We start from the raw sequence: 14,717 nt of genomic DNA on the forward strand, positions 1-14,717 counted from the left end.
AACAGAACATAAATTAATTTGATTCAAAATTAAAATTTTCATCAAGGTAATATTTTTATAAGCAGCTGTTGAGCAGAAATTTGCACAGAAAATTTGCATCCTTGGTGAAGCTTGAATATGGCAGCAGATTTTGTCACTGTGCATGTAAACTGGGATCCTCATTATATTTAGCAGTGACCTTTCCTCCATTCAGTTTAATAGTCTGGTGTCATTTGGGGTAATTCATCCTCAGAGTATTGCTGATTATAAAGCTGAATGTGAACAAAATATCAGGAGAAGCTTCATTTTGTATTGTACTATATATCATATTATAGGCTAAGTTGTTTATATTTCTGTTCTGTGAACTGCAAGTGCTTGTTGAGGTTGAGCAAAAAACCTTTAGTGTCTTCAAATCTCAGAAACAACTGTACTAAGTAACACAAAAACAAGTGTTTGTTTATTATGATAATTAGGCATTTAGTTCTGAATGGATTTGAAATCATGACTGCACCTCTACATCTGTATGTGTGCATGTGTATCAGGTGAGGATCATATTTCACGAATGTCTCACTGTGGGCATGCCTCCACCCAAAGGAAAAAGAGAAAGAAAGAAAACCTCATATACCTCTCTTAATCCAAAGACCAGTACTGAAGTGCATTTACTTCCCAGATGGACTTTAACACTAAAACAGGGAAGGTTTACCTCCAACCACACAAAGCTGGCAAAGTGAGTACTGAGATATTATATGATCTATTGAGCTGTTAAGTTTAGTTTTTTTTTTTTTTTTTTCTTTTTTCGGTGAGTTGTTTTAGTGAGCATTTTAAAGCCGAGGATATGATATGAGGTTGACCATACAGCCTTGTTTTCTTACACTGCATTGTAATTATTTTGTGTTTTTTTTATTTAACAAACATAATTATATCAACCTCATGGAAATACTGTCTTGACTTTACATAGATAGTAAATAAGTAACTAAGACAGATACTGTCATAATGCCTTAAAACACTATATGGTTCTGTGCTGTACATTTAGTGTGTTGAATTTAACACAGGTATTATGCTGTCCCAGTTTTATTCAGATTTGGCAGTTTACTGAGGGAATGACACATAAGCCATAGCTTTGAAAAAGCTCTCAACCTTTCTGTGTATACCAGAGCAGGAGTGAACAAGTGAACATGTTGAAACACAACACAGTTTCCACACTACACATTCCTGTGCTGTACTTGCAGTCAGAATGCACTCGTGTGGTATCAATACAGTGAACATTTGATTCAGTCTCTAAACTTTAATGTTAATGTAATTTAACATCAACTAACACACATATAACCTAACTGGTATAGACATGTTTGGAATGCAAAGGGTCCATTACAAATTACTATTAATTTGCTGTAACCCATCATAATTTAAATACATTACAAGAAACATTTACCTTGAGTAATAATATGCACGTTTAAATATTTGACTGTCATCCTTTAACATTTGTTACTTAACAGCACTCTAAAACTTAAAAACAATAAGTTTGTTTCTAAATGTTGTCTCATTAACCACCTATCTCTCTCTTTTCAGAAATGGAAGCCGGTGTGGTTGTCCCTGTTTCCCCCTAGTAGCAGTGGAGTGGGTCGACTGGAGATCCAGGATTTGGGAGGTACAGCAATCTTCCACTATTTATTTCTATCGCTGTTTGTCCAAAGGAAAGTTCTGTCAGAGTCAGACAGACAAAACTGGATCCACAGAGCAGACCCGAGACAGTAGGATAAGGTGAGGCAGTTTAATCACAAGAATAAGTGAAGGCAGGCAGAAATACAAAATCGCAAGGCAAAAACCGGGTCTCAAGAAACAAACTTGGTCAAAAGCACAAAGAACTAATCACAGGGAAAACGCCGGAAAACTACACACTAGGACACAGACAATCTGACAAAGACACACTGGGGAAACAGGCTTATATACACAGGAGGGGAGGAGATAACGAGACACAGGTGAAATCAATGGGGCAATCATACACAGGGGAAGACAAGACACCTAAAATGAACACAAACAGGAAGTAAGGAAAACCAAAAGAATAAAACAGGAAATCAAAACAAACTACACAGTAAAGGGACTGACAAGTTCCATTTTTTTCTTCGGTTTTGGCCGTACATTGCACTGACCAAATTAATTACTGACATGTGGGAACATGGTGACATGGTTATTATAGCTGAGTCCAATGGAGCAAAATACACCACAACAAATGGTCAGATGATCATGCAAGTTTTAAAGGAATACTCTATTTCAAGTTGGGCATGACACTTTACATGTTTTAACAGAAATCCTATGCAACAAACTGGGGGCATGCAGTTTAAATGATGTAGGCCTTCATTAGATGGTGAGGGTCTAAGGAAAGATTCTATTGAACTGACTTATGGGAAATGCTGATTGAGCATTTTACCTACATTTACATTTACTCATTCAGCAGATATGTTTATCCAAAGTGATTTACAGGGAGGGACAACATTAAAGCCTCAGTACAGTAGGAGACCCTGAAATAGGTACTAAATACTAAATCTATTAAATAAGGCAAAGTGCAAGGAGATTAACGGAAAAACTGCACCTAAAACATGTAGGAATTGCTAGTTCAGCATACCTTGGCCTCTGCTACGTAGCATTGTCTCTCCCTTGTTTGAGGTAAAAGTGAAAGTTAGCTCATTAGAAATATTGGTAATCCCTCATTTCCCAGGAAAACTGTATTAATGCACAAAATGGACAATTTGGGTGAAATTTACTGTTCACCTTTGTCTTTATTCCTTCAACCTGTCTGATTGTCTGACTGCTCATGTTTTTTGAATTAATTTTTGTGATATTGCAATTGACTTTGTTAGGTCAGTGTTATCACTGATAGCAGAAATCAGACAGAAGTTGCACAAAACACCATGTTGTTCCCAACTTGGGACCTGCAGAAAGGGTTGCAAGTTTTATTAATAGGATAGGACAGGAGGAGTCTGCAAAACAAAACTGTATTGTGGATTACTTGATCATTTTACCTTTGGGGTCTCTATAAATATTTAAATAGAACAGGGAATAGGTCACTTTTTGGTTAATAAAGGTTGCTATACTATTCTATTGCATAGAATCTGTTAAAGTAGGTTTCCTGGTAAAGTTAATCCCAGCTGAATTAAAAATAAGGTATTAAAAACACCATCCAAATATTTGTCACATACTTATTGAATCCTAAATGCTCTTCATGACCCAAAGTTGTATGATTATCAAAGGTTAGCTGCTCAAAATGTTTAGTGTGTTTCATATCACTTCCTGGGAGACCAAATATTAATAAAGAAAGAGTGGGTTAACTAAATTGCATGACATTCAACAAATAAACATGACTCAGTAAAACCTGACAGACCTTTGAGAGCCAAACACTCCCACAACTGTGTTGTTTATGAGAGTTTATCTTCTGTGACATTTAGCCTGTCCAAATCTTCTTTCCTATGATAGTGGTATTGTTAAACTTTAGTTGAGTGTAGTGTGTGTGTCAGAGTTCAACACAGAACAGAGTTCACAAGCATTTTCCTGTGTTTGCCAAGTAGCAGTGTAAAAGTGGATGACTATTTCAAGTTGCATAGTTGAAAATCAAAAGATCTGTGTTGACCTTTGGCCCTCAGAATTACAAAATACATTTAGCAGTATCAATGAGCATTTTGGAACAAAGAAACTGAAGTATACCATACTACAGTGTTCACTTCAGATTCTGCTTTAAAGAACCATACAAGGCCTAGTTCTTTGAAAGAACACACTTTTGTATATGCTGAAACACATGTGTTTCACTAATTACAAAATATAAATATCTAGTAACAGTACAGAAATACACAAGATGGTGTAATATCTTTTTATTTTGACATTTCTTGCACTACAGGCATATGCTCACTTGATGATCACACTGAACTTTCATTTTTAAATTCTTTGTTATATTTAATTGTTTGTTATATTTATCATCCTATTGGAATTGCTTAAAAAATAGGGATGTGGGTATTGATTCAGATACCTGGGACCAGGCTATGAATGTACTACACTTGCAACCCTGTTTTCTATACAACTACACAGCCTCAGCAAGTATGTCTCTCCCTAGAACACATAATCTCTGAACAACTTATGTTCAGCAGTAATATTTTTTGAATGACATAAAAGTTTATATGGTTTGCTGTAATGTGTAAACCTGCAATGCTGCCACACAGTGACATCAGCTAAAACAATGCCTAACCACCTGTAAACAACATAGCTGTAAAGATATTGATATTATTTATTCTAGTGTTTTTACAGCTTTAGTGCTACAGCCTCCACTTACACATTCAGTATGAGTTTTCTTGGTATAAAATGCTTGGATTACACCTTTTTAAAGCTTCTTCCATCATTTCTCATCCAGCCAAAATACTACTCACACCTTCTGCTCACATCTGCCACCATCTGTGGCTATTCGGCATTCAGGAACATGTTGCTGCCTGCAGTTTCTCCTCGCTCAGAGGGTTTGTATAGTCTTACAGAGTATTTTCTCTGCTGGAAATTGGCTTGTCACACATTGCAAAGTGTATGAGTGTGTGGTAAGTTTGGCAAATAACTCTCACCTAATTTGTTTGCAGTTGAACTTGACAGGCCTGACTCTGTATGTCATGTATCCTCCAGGAGGTGGTGCAGGAGGTGATCATGGCACTGGGGTCAGGAGACACCGCCAGCCTCTTGGGGACAGAAAGCTGAAAGTGGTCCAACTGTCTGAGCTGATCAGTGTCCTCAGACTCCCTCCAAACGCTGAGGCCTGTCCCTTGGTGAGCTTGTCTGGTCATTTATAACCTTTATGTGTATCAGTGATGACATAAATTAGTGAAAGCAATGAAATAAATACTACAAGCTGTCATTGGTACTGCTTGCAGGAGAACATGTCAGCATTTTGTGTGGAGACACAGGACAGAACAATGGTGTTTGCCGCACTCAAAGACGACTGTGTGGACTGGGTAGAAAAGCTGAGTCACAGCACGTTTCAGGTGAGAGAGAACAGAAATTACCTAAATTTCTAACTGTTAGTACCTTGATAATTGTCATAAAAATCAGTTAGTACCTTGAGCATTGTTATTCCATGCAGAACAGGCTAATATAGGTTACATGTCTGTTTTGTAGCTGGTCAGTGGTCTACTGGCATTATTTTCTCATTTGATTTAATAACTAACTGTGCTTTCCTCTTTCTCAGAGAGGAGGTGACTCAGGCTCTAATCAGCTTCATATGGAAGAGAATCAGATATATGCCTCAGGAGATGAGGGTAAATCTCCTGTTCCTATGCTTTTATCTTCATCTTTTTTTTCCACCATTCTTATATTTTTCTGTTTTATCATTTCCTCAGCCCTCTTTTATCCAACTGCCAACAGTTTTCCCTCTGTTAATGTAACAACATCAATAACACCTATCTCCTGTCTTTGCTGTTAAAATAACTGAGCTCAATAATGTACTTTTATGAATGTGATATTTTGATATTTTTGAGCAACTTCTTTCTTTGTGGCCCACAATGTGTTTACACCATCTTTTCTTTCTAGCAGTCTTCTTCTTAAATGCCCCTTTTCTTAGAACATCACTGCTACCAACTAGTCATGGGATATTGTGAAACCAGCAGCAACCACTGTGCATGTGCAGATGCATCCTAGTGTACATACAGAAGACAGAAACAAAACAGAAACAAACCACACTACATCTTAAAAGCATGGCTCCATTGTGCCACTCCACAAGGGATAAGGATATGTTGAGGCTTGGCTTGTTTTTGGGCCCAAATGCAGACACAGGCACAGACACAAAGGTGGTTGAGATTATTGTTTTATTTGGAATAAAGTTGGATAGTTATTGTGATAAAGATGGGCAGGGGTCTGTCATGACCAGAGATGAGTTTACTAGGACCCAGAGGCAGATCACTGACTCAAATGTAAAAATGGGAAAAGGTTCTGTTTTTATTACAAAAATGAAAATGTGCTGATGGGTTCCAAAGACTGGGAGGCAAAGGTCTGAGCTGGAGTCTGACTTGAGTATTGTGGAGGTGGGTGGGCAGGAGAAAAACTGGGGACCTGAGGCACAGGAAAAACAGGATTAGTCAAAAGTTGATCCTTGTGTAACCGACTAAACGCTAAGAGGCCAGAGCGCATCTACCGTGACAGATGGAACGTTCTGGCTATGAGTAAGGGAAGGCCAGGGTGGGACACAGTTGCGCTGATTAGCAGATGGTGAATGGGTGTGTAGGAGAACTCCTCCAACAGGAGCAGGTGAGTGCCATGCCTGCAGCCACAAACAGAGAGAGAGAGAGAGAGAGAGAGAGAGAGAGAGAGAGGGAGAGGGAACAGGGTATCGGACCCAATACCCGATACTGGTATCGGTATCGGTGCATCCCTAGTTTAGGACATGGCTCCAAGAGACTTTTTTGTGCATCTTGGCATGTTACATATGTGTGCAAATTTTCCAATTTTTCAATACAAGCTTCAGGGGCTGCTCAAAAATGTGGGTCTAGGTGGCGCTACCAAGCCATTTTGCCACGCCCATGTTCAAGGCCCCTAAAATATTAAGATTTTCGTCAGGCCTGATGCGTCTGCAAAGTTTCGTCTATAATTAAGCATCTTTAGGCCCTCAAAAAGGCAATTGATTCAGCAGGAGAAAAAAAAAAACAATAACAAAACGAGCGAAAACAAAAGGGGCCTCGCAACGGAGTCCATGTAGTGTTAATACACTACACTGCAAAAAACATGATTTGACATGACAACATATTATTATTTTGGTTTGGGTGGAGGGCACGTCTTAATGATGATGTCGTGACTGACTAATTGATTATATTGGCTTGATTAATTGACTTCAAAAAGTAATCAAAATGCCCATCCCTAATCTAAACCCAATGAGCCAGAGAGATCCAAAAAATGCGTAATCAGAGTGAGATTATCACTCATCAATCTGCCGGGCACACAGTAACTCGGCCCAACAGGTTAGCTAACACAGCCTTTTTGACTTTTAGGGCTTCAGCATGTCCCTGATTTAATGTGGAATTAACAAGACAGTGTAATTCTGCTATGTCTAGGTCTTGAAGAGATCTGGTAATGCACCTAGTGACATTGTGTGTATATTGCTGACAGAAAAATCTGATTTTACCGTAATCCCACCACTGCTCACTGATGAAAACTCTAACATGCTTTTTTTTCATGTACAAACCATAAATACTTCACACCATAAAAACCTTGTCATGTAAAAGCCCTGTATTAAAATGCCAATAACCGCTGTGTGTTTTTACATTCTGGATAACAACAGAACAGTGAATGAGGCAGAGATTAGTAAAAACAAAAGGTGCAATGTGACATACTTAAAAATGTGATCTGTAGTGTGAAGCGCTTTGAATCTGACTAGAAACCATTTACCATTTAAAAATTAAACAATAAAAACCATTAAGTCTTTCTAAAGAAACCAGGTTTTCTCTCAGGTGACTCCAGGTGTACTGTCTCTCTGTGGTGTAAAAACCTCGCTATACGTCTTTAAGCTTGTGCGTCTCTTTAAGACACCTGACGTCTGACAAATGACGCTTGGTGTAGCTCTAGATGGTTCCTGTCCAGTTTTGCATTTTCATGGTCTGGAACCACTTTTGGTGCCTCAAACCAAATCAAATTTAATATGAGAATAATTTATTCAGTGTCAGATTAATAATAAACATTATAAAGGCCTTAAAAAAATTAACAAATTTCACAAAATAGATAAGCAATAAATAAACAATACATAAATAGACACAATGAAGACAACAATTTGTAAAAGCAGCAGTAAAATTATTTCAAATTTCAAAAGCAATTTATGATTTTTACTGACACACTCATCACATTCATAGCTAACACAGTTCATTTAAGTTCTTTATTAAGTACAAATACATTGGATTCACAACTTCTAATAATTAATCAATCAAACATCAATTTATAATGACTAGAAAATGAAACCCTTTTTTGGCTGCTCATCAGGAAATATTTTATAGATAAAAAAAATTTATAGATAAAATTATGAGTCAGTTCATCCACAAACAATAAACAGATTATTCAATATAATTTATGTTTGGGAACCACAAAGGCCTCAGTAAGATGCACGAAAAATACTTGAAAATACTGACCTTATTACGTTGATCTCTAAAACAATTATTTTGATAATAACTTTTTTTTTTTAGCATATTTTAATTCAAATGTTAAATACATAACAGTAAGTGTTTTACATCAAAAGAGAAACTGAAAAACAATAAAACAAGTCTACATTAAAAGGCAAAACATGATGATGCTCTTTGCCAACATGAAGTCTCACTTTTCCTCCCACCCATGTTCAATGTTCGCATATAAAAAAACACATCAACCGAGGATGCCATAGCCACAGCCCTCCACACAACTCTGACCCACCTGGAGCAGACAGTTATACCAGGCTTCTATTCATTGACTTCAGCTTGGTATTCAATACAATCATCTAATCAAAAAACAGAAAAAATAGTAAAGTACATTATTATTTCTTGATTAAGATGTCAAATTATAGTTAATTACTTGCATTTCTGAACAGAAAAAAATAGTTTTAGTGGTTGATTGTTATGCTTGCCCAGTGAGCCAGCGATTCAAAGATTGATTGTACAAAAATTTCATCTAAAGCAAGTCTGTGGGAGCAGCTAGAAACTATTTGGAACTCAATAACAAAAGAGACTGTCGAAAAGTACATAAGAACAATGCCAACAAGAATGCAAGTTGTTATCAAGGAGGCCATACAAAATATTTTGGTTATAATGTGTGGAAAATGACTTTTTAGTTGTTTCAGTTTGTTATTTGCCAAATAAATAACAATAACATTTTTAGTTTTAAACAAGTTTTTGAAAGATTTCTAAAATATGACCGGTGGTCTAATAAATTTGTTAAGCACTGTATATATATATATAATATAATATATATATATATATATATATATATATATATATGTGTGTGTGGTGTGTGGTGGTGTGTGTGTGTGTGTGTCCATATATAAAACCATTAGTTTATTTACTAAACAGTGTATCAATAAGACACTGCAGCAGCAGTGCATAGAAACTTCAGTTATTCCGGTTCTTTCTTCAGTAAAAGGGGTCATTGAGTATCCCTGGAAAAATACAAGGTTCTAAAAAAGAACCCTTTTAGGAACTGGGTTCTTCTAGGAAACCTTCATGGTGCTCGATGACTTCACATTGTAGAGGGTTCCTCCGACAGCTGTGAGCTGAAGGGGAGTTCTTGCTGGTGGTCACTGGTTCCTGCAGGAGCTTATAGGTTGAAAGTTCTTCCAGGGACCTTATTCTATGGAACGGTTACTTGAAGCACCTTCAATGTAATCTGAAGTTCTCTGAGTGCACAGTTGATATTATACATCATATGAAGTTGAACACTACGATACATTTTATCTATTGTTTATTTACAGTATAGAGTAACACCCCCACTGTTATACCATTTATGGCTCAACACAGTCCCCCCAGGCCACTCTTTCTTTCATTAATTACTTTTATGGATGCTTTTGTAAAATTATGTTGTCACTTTATTTAATAGTTAATAGGATCAAACTGTGTTCACCTTTATCAAACTGTGGGTTATTTTATTTACACTGTGATTAAAGAGAATATTCTCTTCCTTTGTTACAGCCTCAGAGTTCTGGGTTGTGGTTCAGAGGACGGATGCAGCAACACGTTCTGGTCTGCAGGGATCATACTGGCTGCAGGTCGGACGAGAGGCACTGCTGCTACGAGAGACACAGAAGAAGAACATTGTTGGGGAATGGCCGTATGAACTGCTGAGACGATATGGAAAAGATAAGGTAAGTTTTTCAATATTATAAACAATCTCAGCTTCTATAAATTGGCATTAGATTGTCAATCAAAACTGAATTATACAAGTTTCACAAGGGTGGGAATTATTACAAGAGTGTTGCATTGTATTGCTTTTCATAGAATTGTTAATTACATTCTTTTACATTTACATTCTTTGTGTTTACTCACCAGCTGATTTTAACCATTGAAGCAGGCAGGCGCTGTGAATCTGGTCCTGGAACATTCACCTTTGAGACACAGCAGGCTGAGAAAATATTCTCCCTGATCCAGACTACCATCAAACAGAAGACTTCATCTGTTGCTTTGGGTAATCAAAACCAAGAGGCTGAGAAAGTTGCTGTAACCAACATACAGGCTCATTCCCCTCTCCCCAAAATACCTGATATGACCACTATGGCTGCCATTCTGGAGAACAACCTGAAGACAGAGGAGAGGAAATGTGCTGCTTTAGAAGAGAGTGCACATATTCAAGATGAACTGGTTGTTCAGTCAGAATGTGTATCAGCACAGCCAGTTCCCATCACACTCATGCCTCTCCCACTGATCCCCACACATGACAGCCCCTCTGGACATCATCATGGTGGCCAATCAGATGCTGTATATGCTGACCCAGCTGACTGCATCCAATCTGTCCCAGAACAGCATCTGTCCACAGCTCTGTATGTAGACCCTGCGAGTGTTCTTCCACTAAAACCCCCCAGTTCAAGAGAATCTGTTATTCCCCGCCATAACCCCTTCTCTCCACATCCCTGCTTTAACATTGATCACCCAGATTCGGTCTATTCAGAGGTGTATGACAAAATCAGTCCAGTCCTGAGTAAACAAGCTGCCATTCAGGGTAAAGGAAAAACAAAGTGTTTTGCAGATGATGAACCTATTTATACTGAGCCCATGTATGAGAAAGAAGAGGCATCGTATAAAAATGAAACCAAATCCGACCCATTTGCCCACCTTTATGCTCAAATCTGCAAGACAGCAAAATCATCTAGTACCTCTGCATCTTCTAACACCACCCCTTCCTGCTCTGCTCCCTGTTTCTCTGCCACTGACGATACAACCAGAACAAAAGACATGGACAAATCTCTTGATGATGTAATCTATGAAAATCTGGGTGTCATTTAGTGACTCAATACCAATCCCAAATCTATGTATGGTCTGGCATCAATTTTTCTGTTGTTTAAAATTATAGATAGAAAGTGTAGGAGAAACAGTAAATGCTAGCATTTCTCCTGCACTTTGTATCTGTGTAAAAAACATTTTTTCCTATTTCTAAAGAAAATGGGGTTCATATGTGACCCTCTATTGTCACTGTGCCCATATATTGCATGTCGCTACAGTTATTTGTGTTTATTAAAATTACCACACAGAACCCTGGGGCCAGATAATATTCCATATTAAAAATGTACAAATTGCACCAAGAGTGGGAGCTCATTTGTCTCTGAGCCCCCCTGTCAGGGTAGTCCAGCCATGTATCTGTTGTATATGGGATGTGTTGAAGTTTGGTGGTACAAGGGTCTGAATGGACATCAGGGTAAGGCATGTCTGTACTGGTCTTGGAAAAGTGACAAAAATGTCAGATCTTTTTTTTTATTTAGTTGTTTTTCTAATGTGAAAATGGTAGATTGCATTTCTAACACATGTGACACATATCTCTTTTAAAATAAATATATATTTCAATTTTAACCATACAGCTTCATCATGTATTGATCAGAATAATTTCACATGGATGAGTTCAAGTTCAAGTCTTGTATAATAAGTGTATATAAGACAGTGTATAACAAAACATTTTGGAGTTGCCCGTTGATGACAAATTCTCATCTTCTCTGGATTGGCTTTCATGTTTCTACCACTGAGTGACATTTTTAGTGTTGTACAGTTAATCCATTTTTCATTGTAAGACATTTTATATTTTGGCACATATCTTAAAGAGAATTTTTGTCATCATTGCAGTGGATGTTACTATGTGTCAATCTGCCTTTAAAACACATTTCAAATACACTGAATATTGACATTTTCCAAATCCAGCTTCCTTTGCTTTAATTCTTTCAAAGTTACGTCTTTTGAATAAGTAAGGTGAGTATTAGTCCATTGCCTAAGTTTTATTTTCCAGCCAACTATTTTCTTAGTGAATGCAGGATGCTTGATGTGGCTTTGTAAGTAGCAAGGAGGAATACTTACTGAATGTATGCAGTGGTGCTGTTACATCAGCACATGCAAGAAGTCTGATCTGTTGCCAGTACTAATAGGCAGGAGATTTTAGCACATTGCGTTAAAGGAAAGAACAAATACAGGGGTGGAGGGCAGGGAGGGGGTTATCTGAGTTGTATCCATCATATGGGTTAGGCATTCTCAAAATACATAGCCTATATGGACTGTAACTGGTGAATTCTTAAAACCCAGCTACATATTTAGATTTATTTTTCAAAGAATTTATTCTAATTTCAGCTTTTTTACTCACAAAACAAGGAGAACTCTGGGACTAATCAGTCTTGTTCTGATACATTATTTAATGTATTTGCTATATATATAATGTACATGCTGCGCACTTTATTAGGGACACTTGTACACCTGTTTATTTATGCAATTTTCAAATCAATCAATAATATCGCAGCAGTGTAATGTATAAAATCATGCAGATACAGGTCAGAGCTTCAGTTAATGTTCACATTAAACATCAGTCAATCACTCAATGATTGTTGTTGCCAGACGGGCTTGTTTGACTAATTCTGAAACTGCTGATCTCCTGAGATTTTCATGGACAACAGTCTCTACAGTTAGAGAGAGTCTCTAGAATTACAGGAGTTGAACATGTGGCAAAGTGAATCCATGTTCAGCTGTGGTCAGTGTTTTGCTCGAATGAAAAAGTAGATATTTCCAGATGTACTTTTGCCACAGCTGTGTCCATAGATAGGTAGAATAACAGAACATTTTCATTTTTATTATTCATGTTTAACTAACTATTACGATTTCACTCACAATCAAATTTTTTGACTATTTTAAGGAAAATGTATCGATTTCATTGTCCACCAAACTGGGCTGTTAAACTTAATTTAGACCTATGCCAGGCAGCACTGCAGAAATCTGCTCACAGTGCAAACATTGTAGGCTGCCTCTGTACAAGATCCTGACTGAATTATGCTGAATTTCTGACTTTTCAATAAATTTCCTTAAGAATGTGGCCTCATAGTAGCATTTCACTCTACTGTGAATGTTCAGGTGGCCACTGTTACACCTGTACTATGTTGTAGATGCTCTGTTGTGATACATGTATATTTGTGATACATGTTTATTGTCATGTTCTTGACTATGTCTCCCCTCTTCCTTGTGTTTTCCCTATTCTTCCCCCTCCCTTGTGTTTCCTGTGTGTGTTGTCCTTTCTCTCTCTCTCTCTGCTTTGTCCTACCCTGGCCTTCTCTTCACTCATTGCCAGATTGTTGTGTCTGTCTGTACGGTAGACGTGCTCCAGCCTCTTAGCTTTTAATCGATTAATTTTGAAAATTTGATGCTCGTGTCTGACTTTGACTTTTCCTGTGCCTCAGGTCCCCATTTTTTCTCCTGCCCGCCTGCTTCCACAATACTTAAGTCATACTCCAGCTCAGACCTCTGCCTCTCAGTCTTTGGAACCCATCATCACATTTTTATTTTTGTAATAAAAGAAAAGCTTTTCCCATTCTTACAGTGATCAGTGATCTGTTTCTGGGTCCTCATAAACTCATCTCTGGTCATGACATATATACTTTATTGCAATTTAAAACTGCCCTTTTCCAATAATCATATTTTCGTCAGAACTGTAAGAGTTTTTCTATAAAATGTTGACAATGATTTGCAAAGATTTTTACAACTAGAAAAGTGTGTGAAATGTGAAATGAAGACACAAACTCAAAATATTCTCCTATTAACAAGTGCACAAGTGTATTATTTTGTTTTATTTATATATGCAAGCAAATTTATGTCTTTACAAATAAAAAAGCCACTGTCTGCCCAGGCTGTTGGCACAGATATATACAAAAATGGAGGAGTGAATTAGATAAACGCCTGCTACTAAGCAACCAGAATGAAGCACAAAAAATCTAGAATATTATGGAGAAACAGAAAAAGTTACTCCCTACGTCCAAAATGTCGAACCTGACATAAAACATGGATCTGAAAAATGAGTCTTTGTTCAGAGATTGACATCATCAGTTTTTAGGTCTGCGGTTCAGTTCATGATGGACAAGAGCTGAGAGACAGAGCTGAGATTTTGTACTGCAAACACAGCCAAAAAGATCAAATGTTTTTCACAGACGGTTGGAAATCAGACTTCATGTTGTTGGAATCCATGCTTTATTATGCTGATGTGGTCAGTTTTCTCAATCCTGTCACAAATGTCAGTGGTCAGGATCATGGAATGGTAAAGTGTGTCCATGTTCAGCTGTGGTCAGTGGGTAAACAATAAGGACGCAGGATTAGGTGGATCAATACACATATTTATCCTCACAAAGACACGTGGGTTAGAAAGTAAACAAAGAGCTTTGCACAAATGGTGAGCAAGCAGCTCACATTCTCTTCCAGGATCTTCTTGTGGCTTTTTAAGCAGTAAATCTTAGGTTTTGGGAGATCTGGCTTCATTTAGACCTCAGTTACACCACCTGGTAAAGATGACTCAGGTTTTTTTTTTTTTTTTTTTTTTTTTTTTTTGCTAAAATGAAAAAGTTGATATTTCCAGATGTACTTTTGCCATAGTCTTATCCCTGCCAGTATTAGTACTAGATCCTTGTATCCCTCTTAACCAAGGCAGCAGCAGTCATTGTGGCACACTTCAGTTTCTCTTCACCCTCAGATGTGTTTGTGCAGCTCTGAATTTGCTTTGGAAGTATAATCATCTTGCCTTGTTGGCGTCCACACGACGTATGGTGTTTT

At 37.5% G+C, this 14,717-nt stretch overlaps 1 protein-coding gene across 1 annotated transcript; it reads left to right on the forward strand.

Annotated features, from left to right (window-relative positions):
• The first annotated feature begins 568 nt into the window (after window positions 1-568).
• Window positions 569-14,494, forward strand: dok1a (docking protein 1a). Its single transcript, XM_018700951.2, has 7 exons — window positions 569-706; window positions 1,546-1,624; window positions 4,630-4,769; window positions 4,875-4,985; window positions 5,189-5,258; window positions 9,633-9,805; window positions 9,990-14,494. The coding sequence occupies exons 1-7, from the start codon at window positions 650-652 to the stop codon at window positions 10,938-10,940; spliced, it is 1,581 nt and encodes a 526-aa protein (XP_018556467.1). The 5' UTR covers window positions 569-649; the 3' UTR covers window positions 10,941-14,494.
• Window positions 14,495-14,717: the final 223 nt, after the last annotated feature.

Source organism: Lates calcarifer, linkage group LG5 (genome assembly GCF_001640805.2).
Source record: "Lates calcarifer isolate ASB-BC8 linkage group LG5, TLL_Latcal_v3, whole genome shotgun sequence".
NCBI lineage: Eukaryota > Metazoa > Chordata > Actinopteri > Centropomidae > Lates > Lates calcarifer.